Source organism: Coregonus clupeaformis, chromosome 8 (assembly GCF_020615455.1).
Source record: "Coregonus clupeaformis isolate EN_2021a chromosome 8, ASM2061545v1, whole genome shotgun sequence".
Taxonomy (NCBI): Eukaryota; Metazoa; Chordata; class Actinopteri; order Salmoniformes; family Salmonidae; genus Coregonus; species Coregonus clupeaformis.
Genome location: NC_059199.1, coordinates 13,000,428 through 13,022,202, shown reverse-complemented (window position 1 = coordinate 13,022,202; position 21,775 = coordinate 13,000,428). Strand labels below are relative to the sequence as shown.

Here is a 21,775-nt window from a genome sequence, read left to right as displayed (position 1 = left end):
CAGCCTCTCGTGACATCACACATCCCCCTCCTCGGGACCGACGTCCTCGTCGGGTAAAGGCAGTGAAGAAGGCATCACGCCGGGAGAGGGCGTCCGCATTGCCGTGGTGCTTGCCAGACTGCTCTCTCTTCAACTCCTCCAACTCTAGGACCAGGGACTCAGCCTCCTGTTGTCTCTCCTTGAGTTTCTTACTGAACGCATCAGCCTTGGTTTTAGCAGAGTTTAGCTTCTGTTGAGCAGCTTTCAGTTCCTTCTCTCTCTCTGCCTCCGCATTCTTCATCTTGTTCTCCAACACCTTGTACTTCTCCTCTGCCTTCTTCTGGACCTCCTTACTACTGCGCAGGGTCTCCTCACACTCCTCGATGGTCCTGCGCAGCCTCTCCAGCTCCTCCTGTTGCTTAGGGAAGGAGCTCTGTTGGAGTTTAGCCTGGAGGATATCTAACTCTTCTGTCTTCATGTCTAACTGTTGCTTTAACAAACGATACCTCTCAGCGGTCCCCTTCAGACCAGACAGTTCTTTGTCCAGATTCTGTAGCTCCGTCTCTGTGTCGGTCTGGGCACCTGCCATCCCTATCAGAGCCCGGGCGGGAGTGAGTAACTCGGAGGATTGCACCGGAGCCTTCCCAGGATGAGTCTTGCCTCTCCGTTTCCGAGGTACTCGGGTTATCCTCTCCTGAGACTCTCTCCAGAGTGGGTAAAAGGCTGGGCAGTCTCGTCCAATTAGGACAGGGACGGGGAGGGAATCAACCACCCCCGCCGTCGTGTGTATGGTTCCCCGTGTGCTGGTCATTGTAAGTTCAGTAATGGGGTATTCTCTGGTGTCCCCATGGACACAGGAAACTGGGAGGACTTTCCCCGGGGGTCAGACACGTTGGGCCCACCAAATCCTTACGCACCAGGGTGGCCCAAGCTACCAGAATCCAGTAAGGCCTCCACATCATGGTGATTCACAGTTACCGGGCAGGTGGGGGTCGATCTGGGCCGCCATCTACGACTCCCAAGAGCGAGGCAACACGGTGTGTGGGTGCTGAGCTGGAGGACTCCGCAGTGGGCATAGGTTCATCGGCTGGTTTCCCACACTGCCAGGAGATATGTCCCATCTCCCCCACACCGGTAACACTGTCGAGTTTCCCCCTCCTGGTGTACTCTTCTTGGACCCGCCTGGTTTCTGGCTCCCCCTGGAGCCGGGATAAGTCCTGACGTGGCTGGGTTCGAGACCTTGGGGTCCTTTGGACGGGTTCTTCCCATTTGTGGTGGGGCCGCACTCCTGGGGTCTTTTCGGGAAGCATTCAGCATCTCCGCTGTGGCCTGGTACTTTTCCACAGCTTCCACGGTCAGATCAGCCGTGGTCAAGGCCTGTTGACTGATGAACCGTTTTTGCCTCATAAGGCAGGGGCGCGTAGGTAACGATCCACCACAACGGCCTCCACCACCGCCGCTGCTGTATTCCTCTGCGGATCCAGCCATTTCCTTGCGATTCGGACAAGTTCATGCATCTGCGCCCGAGGAGGTTGGTCTGGTTGGAAGGTCCAGCTGTGAAAGCGCTGGGCCATACCAAACTTTGTGAGTCCATATCTGCTGAGGATCTCAGACTTCAGGGCATCATAGTCAGTAACCTGGTCAGGGCCCAGGTCCCGGACAGCATTCAGCGATTCCCCGGTTAGAAAGGGGGGCTAACAGACCAACCCACTGTTGCTTGGGCCAGGCTTCCCTAGTGGCCGTGGCCTCAAATGCATGCAGGTATGCCTCAATGTCATCGGTAGCTCCCATCTTAGATATAAAGTCACTTGCCTTTATTGGGCGGGGTATTTTGGACAACCCTCTGTCTCTGCAACTGCAATTCCTCTGCCTTCAGAAGGTTGGCTTTCTTTTGCTCCTCCAAGAGAGCCACGTTTGCTTGCATCTGGGCGTGCTGGCCAGCAACAAGGGCTTTCAATATGTCCTCCATTTCAGTCGGGCGGGGAGCCTACGGCCAACTTGGAAAACTGGGTGATCAAACCTTCGGTATCCTCCTCTGACATGCACTATTAACGCTGAGCGTGCCCGTATTCTCCACCATCTGTGATGTCACGAGAGGCTACACAGCTTTCAGCGGGATTGCTCAAGTAGTGCAAGGAGACCAGGTTCAACCAAAACAAGGATTTTATTATAGGTCTTGGGAAATTAACGAAAATATAACAAAATTCTGTTCTCTTGTGGCTCTTTAAGGGTTAACAGTTCAGGGATGTCTCTTCCACATCCAAAATCATAATTCTCACTCGCTCAGATAACTTTTCCCCAGCCTTACTGTAGTCCACGTTGCAGCTAGTGGCCAACCCAGCAAAAACGTCCTTCCAAATGTCCCACACGTATTTCCACAGGTGCATATATCCAAAGGTGAGTATTTCCCAAAGGTAAGTATCTCCAAATCCTTATATTCCTCATGGAAGTGGACGTGCAGCACTCTTGTCCTCCAGAGAGCCCAGGTTGGAGACCGTGTTTCTTCCCTTCCCCAACCTTCAGCTCATCAGCTCCTCATTTGTTTCAGCTGCGTGGGAAGATTGGCCATAGAGGGGTGGAGTTCCCGACCATACCAGCAGATGGAGCCATAGCTGTCTGGGTTTGCAGCCACCTCAGGGGGATGTAACGTCCCTCCAGGACACAGCCTCTCGTGACATCACAATATATATATATATATATATATATATATATATATATATATATAATTGATATACAGTGGGGAGAACAAGTATTTGATACACTACCGATTTTGCAGGTTTTCCTACTTACAAAGCATGTAGAGGTCTGTAATTTTTATCATAGGTACACTTCAACTGTGAGAGACGGAATCTAAAACAAAAATCCAGAAAATCCCATTGTATGATTTTTAAGTAATTCATTTGCATTTTATTGCTTGACATAAGTATTTGATACATCAGAAAAGCAGAACTTAATATTTGGTACAGAAACCTTTGTTTGCAATTACAGAGATCATACGTTTCCTGTAGGTCTTGACCAGGTTTGCACACACTGCAGTAGGGCTTTTGGCCCACTCCTCCATACAGACATTCTCCAGATCCTTCAGGTTTCGGGGCTGTCGCTGGGCAATACGGACTTTCAGCTCCCTCCAAAGATTTTCTATTGGGTTCCAGTCTGGAGACTGGCTAGGCCACTCCAGGACCTTGAGATGCTTCTTACGGAGCCACTCCTTAGTTGCCCTGGCTGTGTGTTTCAGGTCATTGTCATGCTGGAAGAACAAGCCACGACCCATCTTCAATGCTCTTACTGAGGGAAGGAGGTTGTTGTCCAAGATCTCGCGATACATGGCCCCATCCATCCTCCCCTCAATACGGTGCAGTCGTCCTGTCCCCTTTGCAGAAAAGAATCCCCAAAGAATTATGTTTCCACCTCCATGCTTCACGGTTGGGATGGTGTTCTTGGGGTTGTACTCATCCTTCTTCTTCCTCCAAACACGGCGAGTGGAGTTTAGACCAAAAAGCTCTATTTTTGTCTCATCAGACCACATGACCTTCTCCCATTCCTCCTCTGGATCATCCAGATGGTCATTGGCAAACTTCAGACGGGCCTGGACATGCGCTGGCTTGAGCAGGGGGGACCTTGCGTGCGCTGCAGGATTTTAATCCATGACGGCGTAGTGTGTTACTAATGGTTTTCTTTGAGACTGTGGTCCCAGCTCTCTTCAGGTCATTGACCAGGTCCTGCCGTGTAGTTCTGGGTTGATCCCTCACCTTCCTCATGATCATTGATGCCCCACGAGGTGAGATCTTGCATGGAGCCCCAGACCGAGGGTGATTGACCGTCATCTTGAACTTCTTCCATTTTCGAATAATTGCGCCAACAGTTGTTGCCTTCTCACCAAGCTGCTTGCCTATTGTCCTGTAGCCCATCCCAGCCTTGTGCAGGTCTACAATTTTATCCCTGATGTCCTTACACAGCTCTCTGGTCTTGGCCATTGTGGAGAGGTTGGAGTCTGTTTGATTGAGTGTGTGGACAGGTGTCTTTTATACAGGTAACGAATTCAAACAGGTGCAGTTAATACAGGTAATGAGTGGAGAACAGGAGGGCTTCTTAAAGAAAAACTAACAGGTCTGTGAGAGCCGGAATTCTTACTGGTTGGTAGGTGATCAAATACTTATGTCGTGCAATAAAATGCAAATTAATTACTTAAAAATCATACAATGTGATTTTCTGGATTTTTGTTTTAGATTCCGTCTCTCACAGTTGAAGTGTACCTATGATAAAAATGACAGACCTCTACATGCTTTGTAAGTAGGAAAACCTGCAAAATCGGCAGTGTATCAAATACTTGTTCTCCCCACTGTATATGTACACTACCAGTCAAAAGTTTGGACAAACCTACTCATTCAAGGGTTTTTCTTTATTTGTACTATGTTTTACTTTGTAGAATAATAGTGAAGACATCAAAACTATGAAATAACACATAGAATAGCCACCCTTCGCCTTGATGACAGCTTTGCACATTCTTGGCATTCTCTCAACCAGCTTCATGAGGTAGTTACCTGGAATGCATTTCAATTAATAGGTGTGCCTTCTTAAAAGTTAATTTGTGGAATTTCTTTCCTTCTTAATGCGTTCGAGCCAATCAGTTGTGTTGTGACAAGGTAGGGGGGTATACAGAAGATAGCCCTATTTGGTAAAATACCAAGTCCATATTATGGCAAGAACAGCTCAAATAAGCAAAGAGAAACAACAGTCCATCATTACTTTAAGACATGAAGGTCAGCCAATATGGAAAATGTCAAGAACTTTGAAAGTTTCTTCAAGTGCAGTTGCAAAAACCATCAAGCGCTATTATGAAACTGGCTTTCATGAGGACCACCACAGGAATGGAAGACCCATAGTTACCTCTGCTGCAGAGGATAAATTCATTAGAGTTACCAGCCTCAGAAACTGCAGCCCTAATAAATGCTTAAATCCGAACTAGTTCTCTAGCAAATAAGTAAGATTGTCTCACCCCATGTTCAAGAATGGCCTTTTTCCCTTTATTTAGATTACAACCTCTCACTTTCAGTTATTTGAAAAGGAAATAATCTCCCAAAATATCACTATTTCTAAACAAGCCATTAAAAGTTGGTTGCAATTTCAATTTAATCCTCCATAAACGACAGAACAAATAATGCAACACATATTGTGGTTAAACTCAAATATACTAATTGATTAAAAAAACGTTATATTTTGAAAAAATGTTTTAAAAAGGTGTAATCTTCGTAAATGATATCATAGGTAGGACTGGTGGAGTTATGTAGCACATGCAGCTAACAAAAACATATGGAAATGTCTGCTCTACCCGAAATTACAACCAAATAATTGCAGCATTACCTCAAAATTGGAAGAGGAAAGTGGAAGGGGGAAAAAGTAAGGAACTTGTCTGTCGGCCCTGCATTAAAGAACATAATTGGTTAAAGAAAATTGTGATAAATAAAAAAGTATACCAGTTTCATTTAAGGACCGAAGGATTGACAGCCGTCCCATATAGATTGCAAAATAGTTGGGAAGAGATTTTTGACGTACCAATTCCATGGCATAGTGTTTATGAACTGATAAGCAAAACGATGCCGGATTCAAAACTTAGAATTTTTCAATTTAAATTATTATACAAAATTCTTGCTACCAATAGAATGTTATTTATATGGGAGATACAATCTTCCCAGCTATGCAGATTACACTAGGGATCCTGGTTCGAATCCGGCGACCGGGAGACCCATGTGGCGGCGCCCAATTGGCCGGGATGTAGCTTAGTTGGTAGAGGGGTTGTGGGTTCGATTCCCACGGGGGGCCATAAAAAAAAAATAAAAAATGTATGCACTCACTTAACTGTAAGTAGCTCTGGATAAGAGCTTCTGCTAAATGTAGCTTGTTTTTGGACACATGTCCAGGAATGGCTGAAGGATTGCAATATTTACCTGGAGCTAACCCTGCAGATAGCACTACTGGGTGATCTGAAAAGTCATAGTCAATCGATCAATAATATAATAATACTTTTAGCAAAAACGTTTATTTTCAATTTACAATCTGTAGAAACAATGAGAATAGAAGGTTTCAGAACTTTTGTGAAACATCACAGTACAGTTGAAAAATATACAGTATGGCAAATAGAAATCCAATATGGATGGTGTTAAGAGATAGATGGGAGGTGTTGAATGGAGTTGAAGGATGGGACTAATAACAACTAACAACAACTAATAACAACAAGATAACTAATGTAAAGCATACTGTGTCCATAATAAGTATATAGGTTAAAGGTTGAGAGCTTTTGTGAAAGAGCACAGTTAGAAAGATATGGCACATAGAAGCAAACCGGTGGACATCATGAAAATGATCGGAGAGGTTGAGGAGTAAAAACAAACAAAATAGAATTATTGTAAAATTGACTGTGTCCATAAAATGTATATACAGTCGTGGTCAAAAGTATTGGTCTTCACAGAGTTTGCTGCTTCAGTGTTATGACATATTTTTGTCAGATGTTACTATGATATACAGAAGTATAATTACAAGCATTCCATGAGTGTCAAAGGCTTTTATTGACAATTACATTAAGTTTATGCAAAGAGTCAATATTTGCAGTGTTGACCCTTCTTTTTCAAGACCTCTGCAATCCGCCCTGGCATGCTGTCAATTAACTTCTGGGCCACATCCTGACTGATGGCAGCCCATTCTTGCATAATCAATGCTTGGAGTTTGTCAGAATTTGTGGGTTTTTGTTTGTCCACCCGCCTCTTGAGGATTGACCACAAGTTCTCAATGGGATTAAGGTCTGGGGAGTTTCCTGGCCATGGACCCAAAATGTCGATGTTTTGTTCCCCGAGCCACTTAGTCATCACTTTTGCCTTATGGCAAGGTGCTCCATCATGCTGGAAAAGGCATTGGTCGTCACCAAACTGTTCTTGGATGGTTGGGAGAAGTTGCTCTCTGAGAATGTGTTGGTACAATTCTTTATTCATGGCTGTGTTCTTAGGCATAATTGTGAGTGAGCCCACTCCCATGGCTGAGAAGCAACCCCACACATGAATGGTCTCAGGATGCTTTACAGTTGGCATGACACAGGACTGATGGTAGCGCTCACCTTGTGTTTTCCTGATGCCCCAAACAATCGGAAAGGGGATTCATCAGAGAAAATCACTTTACCCCAGTCCTCAGCAGTCCAATCCCTGTACCTTTTGCAGAATATCAGTCTGTCCCTGATGTTTTTCCTGGAGAGAAGTTGCTTCCTCTCTGCCCTTCTTGACACCAGGCCATCCTCCAAAAGTCTTCGCCTCACTGTGCGTGCAGATGCACTCACACCTGCCTGCTGCCATTCCTGAGCAAGCTCTGCACTGGTGGTGCCCCGATCCTGCAGCTGAATCCATTTTAGGAGACGGTCCTGGCGCTTGCTGGACTTTCTTGGGCGCCCTGATGCCTTCTTCACAACAATTGAACCTCTCTCGAAGTTCTTGATGATCCGATAAATGGTTGATTTAGGTGCAATCTTACTAGCAGCAATATCCTTGCCTGTGAAGCCCTTTTTGTGCAAAGCAATGATGACGGCACGTGTTTCCTTGTAGGTAACCATGGTTAACAGAGGAAGAACAATGATTTCAAGCACCACCTCCTTTTACAGCTTCCAGTCTGTTATTCTAACTCAATCAGCATGACAGAGTGATCTCCAGCCTTGTCCTCGTCAACACTCTCACCTGTGTTAACGAGAGAATCACTGACATGACGGCAGCTGGTCCTTTTGTGGCAGGGCTGAAATGCAGTGGAAATGTTTTTTTGGGGATTCAGTTCATTTTCATGGCAAAGAGGGACTTTGCAATTAATTGCAATTCATCTGATCACTCTTCATGACATTCTCGAATATATACAAATTGCCATCATCAAAACTGAGGCAGCAGACTTTGTGAAAATTAGTATTTGTGTCATTGTCAATACTTTTGACCACGACTGTAGTATGTATAAGCTGGAAGTAGAGGCCTAAGCGTTGTTGTTCACAAGTTTACTCCAATTAGGGAAGGGTTGGTGGGGTTGGAAAGTAATGAAGGGAAATATATTTATTTAAAGGATATGTATATATATATGTATATGTATTTATATGTACAGTTGAAGTCGGAAGTTTACATACACTTAGGTTGGAGTCATTAAAACTTGTTTTTCAACCACTCCACAAATTTCTTGTTAACAAACTATAGTTTTGGCAAGTCGGTTAGGACATCTACTTTGTGCATGACACAAGTAATTTTTCCAACAACTGTTTACAGACAGATTATTTCACTTATAATTCACTGTATCACAATTCCAGTGGGTCAGAAGTTTACATACACTAAGTTGACTGTGCCTTTAAACAGCTTGGAAAATTCCAGAAACAGGTACAAAAGTATCTATATCCACAGTAAAACGAGTCCTATATCGACATAACCTGAAAGGCCGCTCAGCAAGGAAGAAGCCACTGCTCCAAAACTGCCATAAAAAAGCCAGACTACGGTTTGCAACAGCACATGGGACAAAGATCATACTTTTTGGAGAAATGTCCTCTGGTCTGATGAAACAAAAATAGAACTGTTTGGCCATGATGACCATCGTTATATTTGGAGGAAAAAGGGGATGGCTTGCAAGCCGAAGAACACCATCCTAACCGTGAAGCACGGGGTGGCAGCATCATGCTGTGACAAGATCACATATGTCTCTTTTTTTATTTGTGGGAATACTTGGGAACATAATTCCTAAATGAAACTAATTTTTAGTTAAATTCCTGGTGATTTTACAGTATTTTTTGACCAAAAAATTAAATATTAAAATAATTAAAATCACTCACTGGCTGGTTTTGGCCCACGGGCCGCCGATTGCCGACCGCTGACATATTTTTATCGCCCTCTGGGCCACCATAATTGTTTTTCACTGGTCATTCAGTACCGTATCCATTGTACACCGTTCTGTTGTACTGAACGCAACCCAGCTCTCACGTGTGGGTGGGAACTGGAACATCTGTGTAGAGGTGAATTACAGGTTTAAGGTAGTATTTCCGTAAGCTTACATTTTTTAAAATTATTAAAACAGAAATGAAATAGTTAATAATTTACTGTATGAATACAGTAGTCAGGGACGGGTCAGGTTGGCTATTTTCAGTGTTGGGGAAGCTACTCAGAAAATATAGTTTACCAATCTACCAATGGCCCGTGGGCCAAAACCAGCCAGTGAGTGATTTTAATTATTTTAATATTTATTTTTTTGTCAAAACATACTGTAAAATCACCAGGAATGTAACAAAAAATTTGTTTAATTTAGGAATTCTGTTCCCAAGTATTCCAACAAATAAAAAAAGAGACATATGTGATCTTGTCTCAATGTAATCAAGGTATGAAATTATTGTTATTTTCAAATACGATCTATTATTGGGCTTAGTCGTCAATTTGCAGTGTACAAATTATTATAATTATGTTCCGCCCCCGACTATACCCTCCGACAAAAATCTAGTTGGCTGCCCCTGCCATTGGTAATTCAAAGGACAGCGGCACATTCTAATTTCTATCAATTATATTTCTATGGTCCCATCCATCCCTCCCAACACAGATACTAGTCCAATGAAAATAGTGCCTTAGTCTTCCAGTAAAGCAGACCAAACCATGTAGCTACAATTTTGTTTGTACAATTTTGTTTGTTTACCTATAACAATTCTGTTTGTATGACTTAATTGTTATGAATAGTGGATGTCACTTAAAATTTTGACATTTTTAATAACACTTTAGGGCGTGGCACGAGCAAACGACACAGACTTTGGCCAATGATCGTTGAAAACGAGATCTTATGTGCAAGCCAAGAGCCAATCAACCGCCAGCAATAGGCTGCGATTCACTGTGCATGGAATCTGTAGCTACTGCATGTGCGAGCGAGTAGTAGGAAGTGCGTGTCTAGTAGAGTTGAAGCAGAACTCTGTGGTTGAAGTAGCGAACATTGGCGTCGATGTGGATCAATATTACTAGTGGATAAATTACACAACCATACCATAGTTGTGAGGTGGGGGTTGTACGATAGGCTGCATCTGGGAGGGAGTTCTAGTGCTGTGGCTTGCTGGTATTGCCGGGAACGACACGGCGTGGGTTAGCTAAAGTGGGCCTTGCCTGGGTATATGATTGACCAGCTACCTAGCGACTTCAAATAATATAAAAGCAAGTGTTATTAACCAACACTAGCTAACAACTTGCATTTTTCGCTGTGAATAGCAATTTGACAGCCTCCTGGGCGCATCCTGATTCGAAACTGCTTGGAGTATCACGCGCACTAGCTACAGTAGCTAAATGGGTGAGTAATCAACACTAACGTTATCTGATTCATAACGTAATTCAGTTGTCATTTAACGTAAAGATAAAATAGACAGACGTCGACATAGTAGCCCACAAATGCCATGCCAGGGTAGGGTATCGTAATTAGCCAAGCTAACGTTAACTAGCAGAAACGCTTCCTTTGGGAGCAGCAAACTAGAAGACCGCACTCTGTGGCTCGAGCGTTTGATTCATAGGAGTAGGTGGGATGAACATAGAGGAAGCAGGCAGTTAGCGGTTCACATGCCCATCGTAGCCTATACTTGTCAGACCGAGAATCGCGTTATGTAACACGGGCATTGCTAGACAGCTAACCTGCATTTTTGACAGCCATAAGCTGCTGCTGTAATTTTTGGGGACGAGCTGCGTTTGTTTCAGCTCGAGCCTCGTTGTAATGTATGGCATTTTTTGCATTGATTCCTCAACTATGGATTATTTAGCTAACCACAACTTCTACTACCACATGCACTGCATACATGTTATGACAGCCATACTACTTGTTTACTAACATCAGTGTACTTAACTGTCTTCAGCGCAGAGATGTATGTCATCCATCTCACACTGTTACGCAATAGGCTTACACACACACACACACACACAGTTTTGTATTGCTGTCCTTGTGGGGACCAAATAATTGATTCCCATTCTAAATCAAAATTTTCCTAACCTTAACTCTAATACTATACCTAACTCCTAACCGTAACCTCAATTCTAATTGTAACCCTAACCCTAAACCTAATCACAAAGCCTAAAATATAATTTTTCCTCATGTGGACTGGCATAATGTCCCCACTTGTCTGAATTTTCCTTGTTTTACTATCCTTGTGAGGACTTCTGGTACCCACAAGGATAGTTAAAGAAAAACACACACCCACAAACACAGACAGACACTAATCAAGCTGTTCATGGCCACTTTTAGTAATTGTGTGCCTGACATTTAGTAAGAAATGCATTGACTGAGGATGCTCTCCCTTGGAGTAATGTAGTTACTCCCATTTTAACCAGAATCAATTATTTCTAGAGACTTGTATTGGAACGTTGAGGAGGATGCACTGTGCTCTTTTCACATCAGGATTTTTGAGTATTCCAGAATTCTAGGGTATATATTGAACCTCCATTGCTGTACAAAATGCAAGCATACGGTACTAGCCTCCAGATCATGTTACGTGATTCAGCAGAAAGGAGGTCAGATGAAGACATCCATCCACTGTATCTCTATAGGACAGGGTGCTCCATCCAAGCAGTAAATTCATTGCATTTATCAGGGTCGTTCCACCAAATGAGTACCTTTAGTATCCCTTTGATATTTTAAGTAAAATTGTGCACTAATATTAAAGCCTGTTATATTAAAAAGTGCCCTTTACTATAGACCACATGGAACATAAAATAAATCTGACTTGCCAAAATTCTGCATTTTGGCATGTCCCTCTGTGCACCCTCTGACTTCTAGGAAGATTTAACCATCATTGTAAAACTCTTGTTATTTTGTTGCTTTGACAGTCATTTCTGAAGATTATGTTTTTTGTGATTCATCTAATCATACGAAATGTTCCTCATTTTCCTGTTATGTGAACTGAACTCTCATTTTAATATGGTGAAACTATTCCTTAACTATTTTTTTCAAAAGAAACATTGAACATGTAATAGGCTAATCATAGTGTAAAAACAGATGAGCTGGTTCTACACTTTTTGGACATTTTCTGGTGTTTTGTGGTGGAAAACTGAGCAGGTCGATCATGACATATCAACCCTGTAACCCAGGGTTCTTCAATCCTGGTCCTGGAGGGCCGAAACACCTCTGTTTTTCATCCTCTCCTTCTAATCAGGGGCTAATTCAGACCTGGGAAAACCAGGTGAGTGCAATTAACTACCAGGTAGAAATAAAAAACAGAAGTGTTTCGGCCCTCCAGGACCAGGATTGAAGAACCCTGCTGTAACCCATAGATAGACGGGCTAAAAATGTTTTAAAGGGATGCTGCAAGATTCTGGTATCTAAGCAGTTTTTCTACTTACCCACAGTTAGATGAACTTGTGGATACCATTTGTCTCTGCTTGCAGTTTGAAGGAAGTTAGAGGTAGTTTCGCAAATGGAAGTCTACAGGTACAGTAGCATGCGCTAACTTCCTTCATACCGCGCACAGAAATATAAACATCCATGGTTTCCACGAGTTCATCCGACTCTGGGTAAGTAGAAAAACAGCTTAATTGCCAGAGTCTCGCAGTATCCCTTTAACATATTTTTTTTGGTGAAGTTTGCATTCAATTGCCCCTTCCTGTTGCACACAGCAAGCCTCCATTCCCCCTGTCAAAATAGGGTTTAAGGCTAATTTAGAGGCCCAATGCAGCCGTTTTTATCTCAATATCAAATAATTTCTGGGTAACAATTAAGTACCTAACTGATTGTTTTCGATTAAAATGGTCAAAAAGAAACATGCATATCTTCTTAGCAAAGCGCAATTTCTCAAGCAATAATCTTTCTAGGACTGTCTGGGAGTGGTCTAAGTGGGGAGGGGAAAACTGAAAACTAGCTGTTATTGGCAGAGATGTTTGGAACTATTAACTAATTAATCGCCTGGTGATGTCACCAGGAATGCTAAAACTCCATCCCACCAAAACAGGTTTACATTTCAGGCAGTCTTTTCAAGCAGCTCTTACACTAGAAGGGCATCATTGTCACAATTTCACAGTATTATTCAACCACATAGTGTGGAAATGTACACTGCTCAAAAAAATAAAGGGAACACTTAAACAACACAATGTAACTCCAAGTCAATCACACTTCTGTGAAATCAAACTGTCCACTTAGGAAGCAACACTGATTGACAATACATTTCACATGCTGTTGTGCAAATGGAATAGACAACAGGTGGAAATTATAGGCAATTAGCAAGACACCCCCAATAAAGGACTGGTTTTGCAGGTGGAGACCACAGACCACTTCTCAGTTCCTATGCTTCCTGGCTGATGTTTTGGTCACTTTTGAATGCTGGCGGTGCTTTCACTCTAGTGGTATCGTGAGACGGAGTCTACAACCCACACAAGTGGCTCAGGTAGTGCAGCTCATCCAGGATGGCACATCAATGTGAGCTGTGGCAAGAAGGTTTGCTGTGTCTGTCAGCGTAGTGTCCAGAGCATGGAGGCGCTACCAGGAGACAGGCCAGTACATCAGGAGACGTGGAGGAGGCCGTAGGAGGGCAACAACCCAGCAGCAGGACTGCTACCTCCGCCTTTGTGCAAGGAGGAGCAGGAGGAGCACTGCCAGAGCCCTGCAAAATGACCTCCAGCAGGCCACAAATGTGCATGTGTCTGCTCAAACGGTCAGAAACAGACTCCATGAGGGTGGTATGAAGGCCCGACGTCCACAGGTGGGGGTTGTGCTTACAGCCCAACACCGTGCAGGACGTTTGGCATTTGCCAGAGAACACCAAGATTGGCAAATTCGCCACTGGCGCCCTGTGCTCTTCACAGATGAAAGCAGGTTCACACTGAGCACATGACAGACGTGACATAGTCTGGAGACGCCGTGGAGAACGTTCTGCTGCCTGCAACATCCTCCAGCATGACCGGTTTGGCGGTGGGTCAGTCATGGTGTGGGGTGGCATTTCTTTGGTGATGAAATCGCCGACCCTGTTACGGTCAACCCTGTTTCTTTGTTTGGCACGTAATAGATACTTACTATAGTCATTTTCTTTATTTAACCTCCTGAGATGGGAAAACAACAGCATGTTTTTTATTAAGTTGAACATGCTCTTTATAACAGAATGTTGATGAAATTACACTACCCAAAAGGTACTCATTTGGTGGAATGACCCATCAATCCTTTGATTTAAGAAGATGAGTAGAATCGTCAATAGGCTATCTTGACTCCTTGGAACAGAAAGCTAGGCCTATTGCTTATGGAGGATTGACTGGCCCTGTCATGTCTTTATGCAAACATTGCCTGTTATGCGTTTATGACATGTTTTGTTTTATGAGAACACCTCACTCAGGCCTCATTGACCAAAGGGAGGGACACTGACATATACCATCTGAATGGCAAGAAAAATCCTTTATTGAATGGAGGCCAGCCTGAAAAAATAAAACACGTCTCGTTTGACTGGTTTTAAAATGTCATACGATTTAATCCTAATCCTCACTGCACACAGGAGAACATCTGCGGGAGGGGGAACGTCAGGGTCTTTGCTTTCTCTCTCTCTCCCTCTCTCTGTGTGTCACCGCACCCCCTCTTGGCCCCGGGCAGCCCAGAATCCCATTATCTGAGCACTGTAACAGCTCCAGACGCCAAAATCTCTAAATAATTATTAGAGTTGGCCCAGCATACCAGGTGTACTGTCTAGACACAGAGAATGTCCATTACAATAAGGACCCATCACAAAGTACCGTCTGTGAACTCATATCCATATTGTATTGACATGTTGGTGTTTACCCAGTGAGTATGTTGATGCAGTCGTAATGGTCTGATAGCCGCTGTCTAGAGCTGGGATAATAAACCGAAATGTTTTGACGCCAACCACTTATCGTGGACATTTTGCTGTTATCGTTCATTATGATAAATAACCTATAGGGCCGTACTAGAGAAATGTGAAGTTTGAAATTAAATACGTTTGCTAATATGGGTGATTGTTATGAACTTAACATTCAATTTAGCGTTATCGAGAGAAATCAATAAATATTTTAGTGAAATAGATTTTTTTCCATATCGCCCAGCTGTACCTCTGCCACGTGTCAGCTGTGCCCACGGTTGTGGAGCTCCTCAGGGATGAGTTCTACATCCGCTCATGTCTTGATTTATACTGGGGCTCACCGCTGTATGACCACTGGACTGTCTAGAGCCACCATTTGAGAGGGAGGGAGGCGGAACGGCGGAGGTGATGATGCTGCACAGAGCTGTGTGCATCCCTATTAGTGTGAGGAGCCAAAAGGCTTTGGTTTAAGTCAGCTTGTCTATCTGCCTTCATGTCTGTCCGTCAAGGTTTTTTTTCTGCATAGAAAAGTCTTGAAAAGCCACCTAAATGTTTTTTAAGTAAAAAATAAGGTGGAAAAACGTTTTCAGTAGAAACTTAAAACAGCTAAAAACAGATATGTTTTTAAATAAGATCATTTTTGAGAACTAACAATCATCAAAATATAAGCTAGACAGTCAGGGAAAATCTAAAATTACGAAAAAGATGCATGCATTCATGCATTTTTGTCATGTCATGGGTCTCCCATTGATTTTTTTAATTACTTAAAAATCATACAATGTGATTTTCTGGATTTTTGTTTTAGATTCCGTCTCTCACAGTTGAAGTGTACCTATGATAAAAATTACAGACCTCTACATGCTTTGTAAGTAGGAAAACCTGCAAAATCGGCAGTGTATCAAATACTTGTTCTCCCCACTGTATATATATATATTTTTTCAAAAGCTTGTCAGTCGGCGATCGTGCACGATACCACACCCCCGCCACGCCTCCTACCTAAGCCCCATTTTGATCCAGAAACAACCCTGCTGTCTGTCTACCTTTCTTGCTGTTTTAATAACATTACTAAAACACAGTGATTTTAGGCTACTTGTTTTGAGACACATTTTTAGTCAGAAATTCACAAAATGATGGATTGTGGATTTAATGTAGCCTACATGTCTTCTCGTATACCGTTTTACTGTGTGATATGACTTGTGGGTTGCTCTATACTGTATGGCCCAAGGTAGCTGTGGTCAAATCTAACATCCAGCCCTAGTGTGTGATTAAAAACTTAGAATAGCATAGGCTACCTTAGACCTAGGAGTAAACTGACAGGTCAGGATGAGTGCTCATTCAACTTTGCCCTTTTCCTCCTCTCCCAGCAGATAACCTGAGCGAAGCGTTGAAGAAGCTGAAGCTAGCCTCAGCGGACAGCGCCACAGACAATGTGGAGGGCTGCCTGGACTGCTTGCTCAAAGCACTGGCCCACAACAGTAAGTTTGACCCACACTCCTCAGAGTAAGTGAAATACACGGTATGGAGGAAATGGAGAGCATAGTTAAAGACTAATTGGAGAACAAAAAACATTCTAGTCACCAGGCTCACATTTGTTTACGTACAAGGCCTAAGTAAGAGAGAATAAATCCTATCTCAGCCAGTTATTCACAAACCTGTCTGTCCTCCTTAGTTTGGGAAACAACCAATACGGCTGGGAATTGCCAGTGACCTCACGATACAATATTATCACAATACTTTGTTGTCGATTCTATATGTATTGCGATTCTCACGATTCTATACAGTGGGGAAAAAAGTATTTAGTCAGCCACCAATTGTGCAAGTTCTCCCACTTAAAAAGATGAGAGGCCTGTAATTTTCATCATAGGTACACGTCAACTATGACAGACAAATTGAGGAGAAAAAAATCCAGAAAATCACATTGTAGGATTTTTTATGAATTTATTTGCAAATTATGGTGGAAAATAAGTATTTGGGCAAGATTTCTGGCTCTCACAGACCTGTAACTTCTTCTTTAAGAGGCTCCTCTGTCCTCCACTCGTTACCTGTATTAATGGCACCTGTTTGAACTTGTTATCAGTATAAAAGACACCTGTCCACAACCTCAAAACAGTCACACTCCAAACTCCACTATGGCCAAGACCAAAGAGCTGTCAAAGGACACCAGAAACAAAATTGTAGACCTGCACCAGGCTGGGAAGACTGAATCTGCAATAGGTAAGCAGCTTGGTTTGAAGAAATCAACTGTGGGAGCAATTATTAGGAAATGGAAGACATACAAGACCACTGATAATCTCCCTCGATCTGGGGCTCCACGCAAGATCTCACCCCCTGGGGTCAAAATGATCACAAGCAAAAATCCCAGAACCACACGGGGGGACCTAGTGAATGACCTGCAGAGAGCTGGGACCAAAGTAACAAAGCCTACCATCAGTAACACACTACGCCGCCAGGGACTCAAATCCTGCAGTGCCAGACGTGTCCCCCTGCTTAAGCCAGTACATGTCCAGGCCCGTCTGAAGTTTGCTAGAGTGCATTTGGATGATCCAGAAGAGGATTGGGAGAATGTCATATGGTCAGATGAAACCAAAATATAACTTTTTGGTAAAAACTCAACTCGTCGTGTTTGGAGGACAAAGAATGCTGAGTTGCATCCAAATAACACCATACCTACTGTGAAGCATGGGGGTGGAAACATCATGCTTTGGGGCTGTTTTTTCTGCAAAGGGACCAGGACGACTGATCCGTGTAAAGGAAAGAATGAATGGGGCCATGTATCGTGAGATTTTGAGTGAAAACCTCCTTCCATCAGCAAGGGCATTGAAGATGAAACGTGGCTGGGTCTTTCAGCATGACAATGATCCCAAACACACCGCCCGGGCAATGAAGGAGTGGCTTCGTAAGAAGCATTTCAAGGTCCTGGAGTGGCCTAGCCAGTCTCCAGATCTCAACCCCATAGAAAATCTTTGGAGGGAGTTGAAAGTCCGTGTTGCCCAGCGACAGCCCCAAAACATCACTGCTCTAGAGGAGATCTGCATGGAGGAATGGGCCAAAATACCAGCAACAGTGTGTGAAAACCTTGTGAAGACTTACAGAAAACGTTTGACCTGTGTCATTGCCAACAAAGGGTATATAACAAAGTATTGAGAAACTTTTGTTATTGACCAAATACTTATTTTCCACCATAATTTGCAAATAAATTCATTAAAAATCCTACAATGTGATTTTCTGGATTTTTTTCCCTCATTTTTTCTGTCATAGTTGACGTGTACCTATGATGAAAATTACAGGCCTCTCATCTTTTTAAGTGGGAGAACTTGCACAATTGGTGGCTGACTAAATACTTTTTTTCCCCACTGTATGTATTGCGATTCGATGTTCCAAACAGATTGCTCACCATATGTCTGCTGCAGACTGACAAGGGAGAGCCATGAGAAAACAAGTTTTGATCAGTCATGGAAATAAAAGTGCTGAAAACAAATTGGCTCCCTATTTAAAAAGATGATGGAGAATAAGCTATGAAGGAAAAATACTGGAGTTTTGGTGCAGGTACAGACAACTAGCGCAATAATAATTTTGCAATATTGTCATAACGATACAATACATCGTCAGAAATAATATCCCGATATGTAACTGTATCGATCCCCCCCATCACTAATAACCATCTGCATGATCTGGCTCGGCCTAGCCAGTATCTTGTTGGGGCATTTTAATGCTTTTAAGTTAATTGAGTTGCTGGCTTTCTGCATCCTCTGCTGTCTTTTAGCTTTGTGTGCTCTGGTGTAGCTAGGTTTAATGTTCTACTGTACTTGGCAGCACAACCCCCCCCACCCCCACCCTGTCTCTCTTTTGGCACTGACAAGTGATGAACCTGCAGTGGTCTGTTTGGTTGAGGAGATGACCAAGAAAACCGAAGGGCCCACACTTTTGCCGATGCCACCTTTAGCCTAACAGTAAAAATCATAGTGATGGTAATAATTATTTAATTGGTTATCCCTGTAGGTCTAAGCGCTTAGATCGCAATATCTACAAAGCTAAGATATGGAATTGTTTTAAGATGGTCATAAAATGTATTATTTAAGCTAGCTATTTGATTTAGAATTTTAGGATTATGTATATATTTTTTTAATGAAACATTGAATTTGGCCTTTACTGCTATAGCCCATAGAAACGGATTGAATAACACATTTGTACATCGCAAAAGAGTCAAAAAATATATCATAATGAATATGGTTTTTAAGTGCCTATCCTATATCTGAGAGATATAAGAAAACTCAGACATTTTTAGACCCATGTTTGGTCACTTTATTTGTGGCACTTTTTACCCCCTATGCACATTGTGCTATTTTTACAGCCTGGTACCAGGTTACCTTCAGACGACTCCCCTTAAGCTTGTGTGCGTCGTAGAGCAAAACAACTGACACCTTCGTGTTTGTGTGAGTCTCCCCTTTTGTAGCTCAAACGGTCTTGGTTTTAAAGACGATTTCCTTGTCTGGAGCCTCTTGTGTAGAAAAACACAGCTTTTAGAAGCACCATGTTATGGAATAGGCGCACAATTTATAACGGCGGAAAGAGGGGATTGAGCTGCAGCCACTACAAGAAACGGTAAGTCTCTAGCATAAACACACAGGGAGCTATTCAATATTCAAAATGATGTCACCGTGTGACGCACAGGTGTGTCAATTGACTCTAAGGGGTTAATAATTATAATTTCACGGCTGGACTGTCATCCTGCTAGTAATTTGATTTATATGGGCCGCTGTCTGGAGCTTGGCTTGGGATGATCATAAATAACCCCACAAATTGAATGGCCTGGATGGGAACGGATTATCCGCCTCTCCTTGCCCCCCCATGGCTCTTTCTCAATTAATCCTTCCTCGATTCCCTACATTCTTTCTACTTTCCTCCTTCTCAAAAAGCATTCGAGAAGAAGGTCAGATGGGAGATACCTTGGATCTTCTCCTCCAATATGGTTGAGAAGGAGGCAAGGGGATAGGATGCAAGGAATCATGGAAAGACTAATTGAGATAGAGCCCATGTCTATTTTCAACTGTTCACCTCCTCTCTCTCCTTTCTCCTCTCTTCCTCTTAGATGCTGATGCCAGTGAGAAGATCCAGGAGATGGGTGTTCTCCCCCTGCTTCCCACCCTGCTGGCCCCACAGTCCTCCTGCACCCCCAAAGTAGCCAACATCATAGCTGAGGTGGCCAAAAATGGTGAGGCTCCCCCCGCTTGGTTTCACCTCATCTCATATTCCCCAGGAAACATCATTCTCCTCACTTTTGGTTCTGCCAACTTGTCAGTATACCATTTAAAAAAACGTGTTATTATATTCTCAGTTTTGTGTGTCTGTCATACAGTGGCGGTTTAGCATACATTTGTATTTCTCATTTACAGTGCCTTGCAAAAGTATTCATCCCCCTTGGCGTTTTTCCTATTTTGTTGCATTACAACCTGTAATTTAAATTGATTTTTATTTGGATTTCATGTAATGGACATACACAAAATAGTCCAAATTGGTGAAGTGAAATGAAAAAAATAACTTGTTTCAGAAAATGCTAAAAAATAAATAACGGAAAAGTTGTGCATGCATATGTATTCACCCCCTTTGCTATGAAGCCCCTAAATAAGATCTGATGCAACCAATTACCTTCCAAAGTCACATAATTAGTTAAATAAAGTCCACCTGTGTGCAGTCTAAGTGTCACATGATCTGTCACATGATCTCAGTATATATACACCTGTTCTGAAAGGCCCCAGAATCTGCAACACCTCTAAGCAAGGGGCACCACCAAGCAAGCGGCACCATAAAGACCAAGGAGCTCTCCAAACAGGACAGGGACAAAGTTGTGGAGAAGTACAGATCAGGGTTGGGTTATAAAAAAATATCCTAAACTTTGAACATCCCACGGAGCACCATTTTTTAAATCCATTATTAAAAAATGGAAAGAATATGGCACCACAACAAACCTGCCAAGAGAGGGCCGCCCACCAAAACTCACGGACCAGGCAAGGAGGTAATTAATCAAAGAGACCAAAGATAACCCTGAAGGAGCTGCAAAGCTCCACAGCGGAGATTGGAGTATCTGTCCATAGGACCACTTTAAGCCGTACATGCCACAGAGCTGGGCTTTACGGAAGAGTGGCCAGTAAAAAGCCATTGCTTAAAGAAAAAAATAAGCAAACACGTTTGGTGTTCGCCAAAAGGCATGTGGGAGACTCCCCAAACATATGGAATAAGGTACTCTGGTCAGATGAGACTAAAATTGAGCTTTTTGGCCATCAAGGAAAACGCTATGTCTGGCGCAAACCCAACACCTCTCATCACCCCGAGAACACCATTCCCACAGTGAAGCATGGTGGTGGCAGCATCATGCTGTGGGGATGTTTTTCATCGGCAGGGACTGGGAAACTGGTCAGAATTGAAGGAATGATGGATGGCGCTAAATACAGGGAAATTCTTGAGGGAAACCTGTTTCAGTCTTCCAGAGATTTGAGGATGGGACAGAGGTTCACCTTCCAGCAGGACAATGACCCTAAGCATACTGCTAAAGCAACACTCGTGGTTTAAGGGGAAACATTAAAATGTATTGGAATGGCCTAGTCAAAGCCCAGACCTCAATCCAATTGAGAATCTGTGGTGTGATTTACAGATTGCTGTACACCAGCGGAACCCATCCAACTTGAAGGAGCTGGAGCAGTTTTGCCTTGAAGAATTGGCATAAATCCCAGTGGCTAGATGTGCCAAGCTTATAGAGACATACCCCAAGAGACTTGCAGCTGTAATTGCTGCAAAAGGTCGCTCTACAAAGTATTGACTTTGGGGGGGATAGTTATGCACGCTCAAGTTTTCAGTTTTTTTTGTTTCACAAGAAAATATATTTTGCATCTTCAAAGTGGTAGGCATGTTGTGTAAATCAAATGATTAAAAAAAAAAAAAAATCAATTTTAATTCCAGGTTGTAAGGCAACAAAATTGGAAAAATGTCAAGGGGGGTGAATAC

At 43.0% G+C, this 21,775-nt stretch overlaps 1 protein-coding gene across 3 annotated transcripts in view; it reads left to right on the top strand.

Annotated features, from left to right (window-relative positions):
* Positions 1–9,857: 9,857 nt before the first annotated feature.
* LOC121571162 (rap1 GTPase-GDP dissociation stimulator 1) overlaps positions 9,858–21,775 on the top strand; it is a 59,130-nt gene continuing 47,212 nt past the window's right edge. Inside the window, exons 1-4 of one of the 3 annotated variants that reach the window (XM_041882494.2) lie at positions 9,858–10,116; positions 10,215–10,293; positions 16,141–16,251; positions 19,866–19,988. In XM_041882494.2, the coding sequence (XP_041738428.1) occupies positions 10,290–10,293; positions 16,141–16,251; positions 19,866–19,988 (238 nt within the window). In that variant the 5' untranslated portion in view covers positions 9,858–10,116; positions 10,215–10,289. Of the gene's footprint in view, positions 10,294–16,140; positions 16,252–19,865; positions 19,989–21,775 lie in introns of all 3 variants that reach the window. The other 2 variants (XM_041882495.2, XM_041882496.2) reach the window with 2 other exon arrangements.